General features: G+C 43.1%; 1 protein-coding gene across 17 annotated transcripts in view; it reads right to left on the bottom strand.

Annotated features, from left to right (window-relative positions):
• Positions 1–1,210: 1,210 nt before the first annotated feature.
• The window catches only part of Ankib1 (ankyrin repeat and IBR domain containing 1), a 123,940-nt gene continuing 114,083 nt past the window's right edge, over positions 1,211–11,067 (bottom strand). For 4 of the 17 annotated variants that reach the window (XM_087658359.1, XM_087658363.1, XM_087658360.1 and 1 more), the window contains 3 exons: positions 5,546–5,660; positions 4,564–4,697; positions 1,211–4,292 (listed from right to left, as the gene is read on the bottom strand). In XM_087658359.1, coding sequence (XP_087514485.1) covers positions 3,552–4,292; positions 4,564–4,697; positions 5,546–5,660 — 990 coding nt within the window. In that variant the 3' untranslated portion in view covers positions 1,211–3,551. The remainder of the gene's footprint in view (positions 4,293–4,563; positions 4,698–5,545; positions 5,661–11,067) is intronic. The other 13 variants (XM_087658368.1, XM_087658373.1, XM_087658366.1 and 10 more) reach the window with 7 other exon arrangements.

Below are 11,067 nucleotides of genomic sequence, written 5' to 3'. Positions count from 1 at the left end.
TTAACCTGTTTATGGGCCGGTGTCTCACACGGGGTAGCCCTTGTGCATGAAGGACCCAGTTGGACAAGAGCCTAGGAGATGCAGTCAGCCGGACTAAGAACTCTGCCAAATTAGTTTCAAAGACTGAAGAACAAGTCCGTCAAAAGCTTGGCTGTCAACTACGTTTTTCAGTTATAAGCAGAGTTGAGTGGATGCCAGAAGAGACTTTCTTTGGGTGTTTCTTTACTGACTGTTGCAGGGCTCAATCTCCGATACTGAGGAAAAGAGAACACAAAATTCCTCTCTTAAAATAACTAACAAGATGTCTAGGTGAGAGCCACTGCCATCTCTCTAGAGACTTTATCTGCTGGCTCTGAGGAGGTTACAGGAACTGACAGGGCAACAGGCTAAAGAGAAGACCCAACAGTTACAGACCTGGCTCAACTCTGAGATGAAATAGGAGCAGCCTCTCCCTAGGTCACTCCCACTCCCATCCCCCGGGTCGAAGTTCCTACCCTGGTTTACTCACTGGAGACAGACTAAATGTTATAAAACGACTGAACTTCAGTAAGTGTCAGGTTTTGGTTCCTGAAGGGCCAGGCAGAGGGCATCTAGGACTAAAATGAGAATGAAGAGGAGACGGGTGCTGCACCACACGCTGAAGGGAGGACTCGCGGTGGACACTGGAGGCTGCTTGAGATCCACGGGCTTAGGTAAGAGGCAGGACGCTGAGAGACTCAGTGGCAGCCTGGACGTGTGAGCCCGGAGGGTGGGCTGTAGAAGGCTGTGCTCACCAGAAGGCAGAGAGTGAGGTGGTGAGAAGCACGACACTTTATTCACATGGCATACACTTCTTCCTCTCAATTTCACAAGACAGATCCTCAAGTTCTATGACTTTTTCTCTGCTAGATTCCAAGGAAATCATAACATTTTCCTCATAAAGCTATAGGAATGAAAATGAGCACTAAATTCACAATTTTAATACACTGTCATCAAATGAAATCAGATTTATCGAATTTCATAATTTTAATACATTGTCATAGTGAAATCAAATTTACCTCTGGGGTATACAATTTTCAGCAAATGGCTACTGTAAAAATATTAGGCACTATTTAATTACATAATAGAATCAAATTAATACTGTCATATTGGAGGGTATTTAATATGAAGCAAGATTTGCTTCCTAATTAGCTTTAAATGAAGTCTATAATTTAATGAGACAAAATGGAAATAGTTTAAGTAATAAATGTTTAATCAAAGAATTTTACATATTATTAACAGCATTCATTTGGCCAAACATCTACAGGTCTGTAGAATCCTACTGTATATAAAGTGGGAATGTATCAAGTATAGACTATGAAAGTGCAAATAACAAGTCAAGGTTAGATTAACTTTTTTACATTATAAAATTAACTTGTTTACAAAATAGGCTTTGCCAAACTTTATTACTGAATTGGAAAGTCAATGACTGTGTTGTTTTTAAAATATGTACCAAGGAAATACAAACTGGATAGCCACAGTTTTTCACATTCAGGAACCCAGCACGTCCTAACAGGCACTGCACAAGGTAAGGGAACAGGAGCCCAGCACACATGGATCTCCACAGGTAGCCCTCCTCTCCATACATACCCTCCCCCCACCGGAATCCACCCTCCTATCCACTGGGTGTACCCACTCTCCTCACCATGGCTGTGCCAGACGCCTCTAGGGATATAAGCGCTTTCTACTGGAAAATTTACAGCCTGGTCTAGAGATTTTATGGTGTTCATATTTTTAATCCAAATAAAAAAATCCTTTAATGGACTATTTCAGTTTAATATACAGTAATACACTGTAGACAAAGTTAGCATTTACCCCCACTAACTTTAACAGGGATTCATATCAATGTTGTGATAACTGGAGAAAAAAAAACATTGGGATTCTTGATATCCATGAACAATTACCAATTAAATACTCAAGTACCATGTCTTCTTGGCCATAGGAAATCAAAGTACATGAATATTTCAAAAGCAAAGTTTGAAAAAGAGGTAATGAGAAATGATAATTGTGGATATCAATATTGAAGACGATCTTTTACTTGGCCTAGGATTCCCTGTACACACTTAGTATAGAGATTTTGGTTTCTGGGGACGATGTGCTCCTTGTATTTATGTTGCTCATGTTATGCTAGCTTTAGTAATGTAAGTACAAGAGCCATTCCAACGGTGTACTCTAGTTAGTTACACACTGGACACTGTATCTTAAGTACAACTAAGACCAGTATTTCTTCACAGTAGGACACTGGTAACTAGGAGGTTAAGTTTTCGATACTAAACAGTGATCAAATAGCAGATGAGTATTGCGCAAGAGAACAAACACAGTAGCATTTGCTATCTATGCAAACGAACTGAACACTTAGTTGTCATAGTTACTGTAAAGGCAAGGCCATGGGTGGTTTCATGGAGGTCTTCGCAATTCATAGCATAGTTACTTCAGAAAAGACATTGAGATTTGAATTACTGACTTACTTAACTGGCAACTATCCATTTAGGTTAGGCAAAGGCACGGTAACATGTTGCGTAGGATGTTGTATTGAATTTTTTAATAACTGTGGGATTTACTGTAACTCATGAAAACTCCAGTTTTTCTATGTTATAAAACACCATTAAAAGTAATTGCACCCGTTAGTAATTAGAATGCACTGTAAAACTGTGAAAACAAAGAACTATGATTGCACTTCCAATAAAGTGTCTCTTAAATACAGCACCGCTGTTGCTAATCAACTGTATTTTAATATTAAAATAAACTGTTTTAACAGCAGCATTAGCTTTAGTTTACTTAAGCTACAGGCTACATTTATTTAAATGCAGTCTCCATGGCAACACAAGCCCATTAACTTCTGGACAGTCGCTGTTACCGAGTGGCACCTTTTACTCCCAAGCGCTGACACTGCCCTGGAGCACACCTACCCGTCCTGTCAGTCAGCGCACAAGTCAAGAGTTTGGCACAATTGGACTGTGAAGAGACATGAGAAGGAATCTTTGATTCATGTGAAAAGGAAACCACTCACACTGTGGTAGACGCAGCACTAAAAGCAGCACAGATACCTCAGCTCACACTGCTTGGACAAGAGGAGGAAAGAAGGCCCCCCGAGAGAGACACACACTGAGGACAGGTGGTCACAACTGTCTGGCCCAACTTCTATAATGAAGAAAACTCTTCATTTCTATAAAAAAGAGGAAGCCATCTAAGGATTAAGGAGTAAGCTTTGATTTAAATGGTCAACCCAAGTACGGCCAACTCCAGGCTAGACAGAGCGCTGCGTTCTCTCAGAATGTGGACGTCAACCCATTTATTCCATTGTGTTTTCTCCTGCTCTCTTTTGTCACTAAAAAGGGGGATAAGACACGAAAGAAATTCCCTGTAAGGTTAAACTCGACACTGCAGCTCTCATCTGAGGGAACTCCTTTGCATTCAATCCCAACATCAGTGGTTCATAACCGAGTTCAAATTAAGTGCATTAAAGTCTCTCTAAAGCATACTCCACCTCCCAGACCCTGTACTGTGATTCACCCGGAGAGCACGTATGCAGTTCATACTGAATGCACTTGCTCCAGCCAGTCGCTTGAGGTCTGAGGGGTTTGACTGGCAGCATCTGGCCCGTCCCCCCGGCTCACTGCCTCGTTACTACTGTCGTCGGCTTGAGACAACTCTTCCCCAGCCAGAATGTTCTCTTCCAGAGGATTTTCTTCCACCTGGGTTCTTTCCCCTTCGTGAACACCAGCATCTTTGGACACTGAGTCTTCTGGTGGCACCAGTTCCGTGTCCCTCACACCTTCAGACCCATCTCTGACACAGGGAAGCGGAGGCTCAGCACTGGTTTCTGTGGTTGCTGCTGGAGGAATGAGGGCGATACTCTGAGGGTTCATGTCATGAAACCAAGCCATAATATTGCCAAGAAGATTGTCATTGGCACTGGGGTCCTGGCCAGCTGAGTCAAGGTCACTGGAAGAGGGACAGAAATCACTTCTCGTCTCACTGAGAGGGCGTGAACTCAAAGTGTCTGTTGAAAATGGGTCACTGTCTGCTCCTAGCCTCATAAGACTGTCACCAAGCTCCAACAGCTCGGAGCTGCTCAGCGCAGCCCGAGGACTATCTGTGCTCCGGGGTACAGAGTCCAGCCGGGAAGGTAAAGATGTACCTATGGCTCCCAGGGATGCTTCGTTACTAAGGAAGTCTCTGGTTTCTTCATCGATGGCCAGCCCAGACTCTTGCAATGACAACTGTATGGCAAGGAGTATGTTGGGATCATCTTCATCCAGGGAGCTCAGAGCCTGAGGTGACAGAAAGTCAAACCACTTTAAGATGTGACTAAAGGAAAAATTATTCAATCCAATCCCATTTATCAGGTAATACTACTACTTCTAATTCTACAAGTTATTTTACATATTTAAATCTTACAATTTTCTCCTTGCCTTATAAATCTGAAATTCAAGAACTCCTTTGTACCTTAGCATTGAAACAAAACTTCCACCACAGAAAGAAGAAAAAGGAAACCACTGGGCAGAGAAGCAAAAGCCTGGCACCCAGCGCCAGCGAGACTACCTGAAGAGAGTCCTGGTTTGCAGAGCGACTGGCAGGGCTGTAGTCACGCAGGGAAGAGCTGTGCAGCACACTCATAGATGCAGAGCTTACCACGGATGCACCAGGCCTGCGGCCGCTGCCCCCATCTGGTAGATCTGTGTGAAAACAATTGGCACCCAGACAATCAGTTGTCTCCATACACCACAGACTCCTGGGCTTTCCTTTAGTTCCTGGGAGCGCTCAGCTTCACAGCCTCCTGGCCTCACTTCCTGCATTTGTCAGCAGGGTTGTGTGATGCTAAGCAACCACAGACATCAAGTACGATCATCTCAAAATCGCAGTCTCTGCAGCTTCCATTAACTCAGGATCTACTGCCCATGCCTTTTTCCTACGTCAGGATGAACTGCAGTGTTTGTGTTTTCAGATGTCATAAGATTAAAGAGTTCTGGAACTATACTAGCCTCAAGAACCAATCTGCAGATCAAGTGATCCTGATATCTAGGCATGTTTAATGAAAAATTTAACACTTAAAGTCAAAGAATTAAAACAATTCTGTTTTTAGGACTGGTTCTGGGAAAGCTAAGCCCTGATCCCTTGGGGCACAAGAATCTTTTATTCATTGCATTCTAATCTGGTAGGATGTCGCTTACCTTGTGTTTAAATGTAGAGAAAATGTTCCGAGCATGTCATAATGGTATTAACAGCTTCCACTTTCTGAGCACTCACAGTGCTTTATATGCATTACCTAACTTGACACTGACTTTGAAACAAGACAGAGCTGGTCACGCCTTGATTTAATTTACCCAGCAGAGATGGGCGCAATGCCCTCGGACATTCGTGCCTCAGTCATTGACTCCCTGACTGTCTTTATCCTTAGACAGTGGAGGCGTCTCTGCGTTCATGGTGAGCCCAAACTGCAAACTCGCAAACACTGACAACTGCCAGTTTCAAAAATAAACTCAGGAGATTGAGAGACAAATGACACCGCTGCCCAGGAGCTCACCGAAAGTTCCTTCGCTTGGGTCATCGGGGTCCGTAGGGTTACTGAGCAGGCTGTGCACATCCCCTCGACGGCGCTGCTGTCTGTGTCTCCTCCGATACTGAAATTCAGCATATTCCTGCATAAACCAAAGGTTATAAAATACAGGAGAGCATGCAGACTGTAAAAATGCAACTAAAACTAAAACACACTTTCTTTAGGAGAAAGAAAGTGTGATTTTATATGCACACTAGAAAATCACTTCCTTTAGAAAAGGAAACTTAAAGTTTAGCCAAGCGAAGGAAATAAAAAAGGAAGAAAGCAAAATGCAAACTTTCTAGGAGGCTTCTACCAGGGACAACTGTAAGCTCCAGAGCGAATAACTGTTCTTCCATGGTCTTGTTATGTAAAATGACGACTGATGCCACAACCATCTTCCTAAAAGTGTTAGGCTCTTGGGGCTGGGGTGTGTGTGTGTGTGTGTGTGTGTGTGTGTGTGTGTGTGTGTGTTTAAAGAAAAACAGGGGTGGGGAGAAAAAGGAACAGCAATGGCTGAAAACCCAGATGACAGACACATTGTTACATACTTGTCTTTGTGACTACTACACATCAACTCCAAGGTCCAAAGACTTGCTGAGAAGAAGCATGCTACACACCAGCTTTCAAATGCACTATGGAGTCCCCGACCTCAGTTGTATTGCAATACAGGGGGCATTTACAAAACACTGGGAAAGAGACAGACTAAAACAGGTGTCCCCATGCTTGATTTACATTTGTGGGAGTAGGTTTACTACCAAAGGCTATAATCTGAGAGTATCTGCTACAGATTTCAGTAACGGGAAGTGAAAGTCAGAGAGTGGCTAGGATATACGGTAGCAGACTTTTGAGAGTCATTGTTGAATCTTCCGGGGCTAAACACGATGATTTTTGGGTTTATGATTATCCCAGTTACTTATGGTGAAAGTACTAGAAGTAAAGAGAAATCACATTTTATATATATAATAGAACCTTCACACGTTATTGATCTGGTCAAATCAATCTATCTTTACCAATCTAATCCTGTCTGTTCACCTGCTCATCCATCTATCCTGACTTAAACTATCTGTGTGGCTAGAATTGAACCCGGGGCCTAACCGTAACCCTAAGCAAACACTCTGCCACTGAGCTCCAGCTCTAGTCCATTCTTAGATTTCTTTAAACTTCAGCCATCTGTGTTTAGATGGACGTCAATGAGTGGAGTGCCCTGTTGCATAACAGGTTCTTCAACGTTCCCTGAGCTGGGGCATCATTTCCTCTCTTCCTGCAGACAGATGCTTGAGACTCTTGTATTATCATGGCTCACAGGATTAGTGCAGACACCACATTTTTTCAGACAAAAAGAGAAGAGGGATTTACCTCAATGAAAGGCTTATTCTTAAGGAGCACATGCTTAACCCCTAGAAGACCTGTTGCAGTGCAAAGCTATTCTGAGTACATAAACCTTTACTGACTATAGAATACATGCATTTGCAATCTGAGAAAGAAAACCTGGTCTATTTCTAACTATTCCCATAGGAAACCCTGAGCAGATTCTGACAGGATGCAACAAGCTTAGATTTTTTTTTTTTAATCAAAAAATTGTCTGAAAATTGCCAAGGAATCCCAGATTTCCAAGTGAGCATGTGAAGGGACAGGATGCTTCAGATGGTGTAAGAAGAGTAAGGTCAAGAGAAGAAGAAGAAACCAAGAGGAGCCCTGTGAGGGCACGGGGAATGCTGTCACGGGAGGTGCTCTGTTTCAACATTATGCTCTTTGCATAACTACCCTTGTTAAAGTGACTATGACAAATTGGTAACCTACAGATTGGGGAAAAAAAAAAAAACTTCACTAACCCCACATCCAATATAAGGCTAATATCCAAAATATATAAAGAACCCAAGGAACTAACTTCTAAAAATATGAAACAACCCAATTAAAAAAAAAAGGGGGGGGGTATAGAGCTAAACAGAGAACTCACAACAGAAGAATCTTGAATGGCTAAGAAGCACTTAAAATCCTTATTGATCAGGAAAATGCAAATCAAAATGACCCTGAGATTCTGCCTCACACCACCAATCAGAATGGCTAAGATCAAAAACTCAGGTGATGTAGAGGACCGCAATAACATTCGCCACCACTAGATGGCGCTGGCTTCCACTGTGCCCCACGTGGTAGGGCAGGATAGACTCCGCCATTGTAAGATGGCGCCAGCCTTTGCCACGCCAGTCGGCCCCCTTTCAGGAAGTTAACTGTGCGCATGTGCAAGAGTGCCTTCGTGCCAGGTCTTTGCCCACTCCAGGGCGTGCCCTATGAGATCATGGGTAACAACCAATCAGGTGTGGGTGCGCCACACTAGGGTTTTATAAGCGCGCCATGTTGTTGCGGCGTGGCTTTTTCCTCTTCTAAGATTAATAAAGTGGTCACAGTAAGGATTTCTAAATGTCCGCGTGCTCCTTGCCGGCGAAAAGTCGCGCGCGGGACAAGGTGACAGCACATGTTGATAAGGATGTGGAGAAAGAGGAACATTCCCCAACTGCTGGTGGGATTGCAAACTGATACAACCACTGTGGAAACCAATCTGGAGGCACCTCGGAAAACTGGAAATAGATCTACCTAAAGACCCAGCTAAACCATTCTTGGACATATTCCCAAAAGATGCCCCATCATACCACAGGCACATGCTCCACTATCACAGCCTTGTCTGTGACAGCCAGAAGCTGGAAACAACCCAGATGTCCTACAACAGAAGAATGGACACAGAAAATGTGGTTCATTTACACGACGGAATACTCTTCAGCTAGTAAGAAGGAAGACATCATGAGTTTTGTAGGTAAATGGATGGAAACTAAAAAAATATCATCCTGCCTTCCTGTTTCTGTCTGCACCCAGAGCTGTCCCTGAGTCACAGCCCTCTGTGCCTGGATCCCATTTGGAGAGAGCTAGTCCCCAGGAGTGCTGACACACCTGAGAATGCAGGAGGGTCAAGCCATTGTCAAAGACAGAAAGACCAGCTAACACCAGAGATAACCAGATGGCGAGAGGCAAGTGCAAGAACATAACCAACAGAAACCAAAGCCACTTGGCATCTTCAGAACCCAGTTCTCCCACCACAGCAAGTCCAGGATACCCCAGCACACTGGAAAAGCAAGATTCTGATTTAAAAATCACATCTCATGATGATGTTAGACGACTTTAAGAGGGACAGAAATAACTCCCTTAAAGAAATACAGAACAACACAGGTAAACAGGTAAACCCTTAAAGAGGGAACACAAGAGGAATTACAGGAAAACAAAACCAAACAGGTGAAGGAACTGAACAAAACCATCTAGGATCTAAAAATAAAAATAGAAACAATAAAGAAACCACAAAGGGAGACAACCCTAGAGATAGAAAACCTAGGAAAAAGATCAGGAGTCATAGATGCAAGCATCACCAACAGAACACAAGAGAGAAGAGAGAATCTCAGGGGCAGATATCATAGAAAACATTGGTATGACAGGTCAAGAAAATGCAAAATGCTCCTAACCCAAAACATCCAGGAAATCCAGGACACAATGAGGAGATCAAACCTAAGGATAATAGATATAGAAGAGAGTGAAGACTCCAAACTTAAAGGGCCAGTAAATATCTTCGACAAAATGATAGAAGAAAACTTCCCTAACCTAAAGAAAGAGATGCCCATAAACATACAAGAAGTCTACAGAACTCCAAAAAGATTGGACCAGAAAAGAAATTCCTCCCATCACATGATAGTCAAAACACCAAATGCACTAAACAAAGAAAGAATATTAAAAGCAGTAAGGGAAAAAGGTCAAGTAACATATAAGGGCAGACCTATCAGAATTATATGGTCTCTTCTCACCAGAGACTATGAAAGCCAGAAGATCCTGGACAGATGTCATAAAGACCCTAAGAGAACACAAATGCCAACCTAGGCTACTATATCCAGCAAAACTCTCAATTACCATAGATGGAGAAACCAAGATATTCCATGACAAAACCAAATTTACACAATATCTTTCCACATATCCAGCCCTACAAAGGATAATAGATGGAAATCTCCAACACAAAGAGGGAAACTATACCCTAGAAAAAGCAAGAAAGTAATCTTTTTTTTTTTCAACTAACCCAAAAGAACATAGCCACACAAACATAATTCTACCTCTAACAACAAAAGTAACAGGAAACAACAATCACTATTCCTTAATATCTCTTGATATCAGTGGACTCAATTCCCTAATAAAAAGACATAGACTAATGGACTATGTAACAGGACTATGTTACAGACTGGACAATGTAACAGGACCCAGCATTTTGCTGCATACAGGAAATGCACCTCAGTAACAAGACAGACACTTTCTCAGAGTAAAAGGCTGGGAAAAAAGTTTCCAAGCAAATGGTCCCAAGAAACAAGTGGGAGTAGCCATTCTAATATCGAATAAAATCGACTTCCAACCAAAAGTTATCAAAAAAGAAAAGGCAGAAAAATATCATCCTGAATGAGGTAACTCAGACCCAAAAGGACATGCATGGTATATTCTCACTAATAAGTGGATATTAAGCCAAAAAAGTACAGAATACCCAGGATACAGTCCACAGACCTCAAGAAGGTTAACAAACTGAAGGGCTCAAGTAAGGATGCTTCAATTCCACTTGGGAGGGAGGAGAAAGCAATCGGGGGTTGAGTGGGGGAGATGAACATGATCAGGTATGGGTGGGGGGGCACAGGAGATTAGCTCTGAGGGCCAGCAGAAAGAATGGAGATATGAAACCCAGGGGTGGGAGTTGGGGATCCCTCTAAAAAGTACCAGAGACCTAGGAAGTGAAAGACTCTCAAGACTCAATGGGAGTGACCTTAGATGACAGTGTGGAGAGGAAATTTGTAAAGTCTATCTCTAGTAGAGAGACAGGGCATCAAGTGGAGGGAAGGGGTTGCCATCCCACAGTCAAAAACTCTTGACCTATAATTGTTCCTGTCTAAAAGAACTGCAAGGACAAAACTGGAGAAGAACCTGAGGGAAAGGAGGTCCAGTGACCAGCCCAAACTGAGATCCCTCTCAAGGGGAGGCTCCAAGGCCTGACACTACTACTGATGCTACAGATGAGAGACTGGCATGACTGCCCTCTGAGAGGCCCAACAAGCAGCTGACTGAGACAGATGCAGATACTTACACCAAACCAATGGACTGAAGTTGGGGACCCTTGTGACTGAAAGAGGGAAAGGTTTGCAGAAGCTGAGGAGGAAAGTGACACCATAGGAAGACCAGCAGTCTCAACTAACCTGGAACCCCGAGATCTCTCAGACACTGAGCCACCAACCAGGCACATACCTGTTAATAGAGATTTAAATTCTATTTATTAGAAATGTGTAATTGTAATGTTACACAGGCTGGTCCAAGGCTCCGGACACATATAAAACAGAAAACTGCCTGGTCTGCCCTCAGTGGGAGAAGAGGTGCCTAACCTTCAAGAGACTTGGGCCCCAGGAAATGGGGAGGCCTGGTGGGGTGGGGAGGTGTGGGGTGTG

This window comes from Rattus norvegicus, chromosome 4 (genome assembly GCF_021556685.1).
Source record: "Rattus norvegicus strain SHRSP/BbbUtx chromosome 4, alternate assembly SHRSP_T2T, whole genome shotgun sequence".
Classification (NCBI taxonomy): Eukaryota; Metazoa; Chordata; class Mammalia; order Rodentia; family Muridae; genus Rattus; species Rattus norvegicus.
The sequence above is the reverse complement of the archived record's forward strand: the minus strand, read 5'-3'. Positions and strand labels throughout refer to the sequence as shown.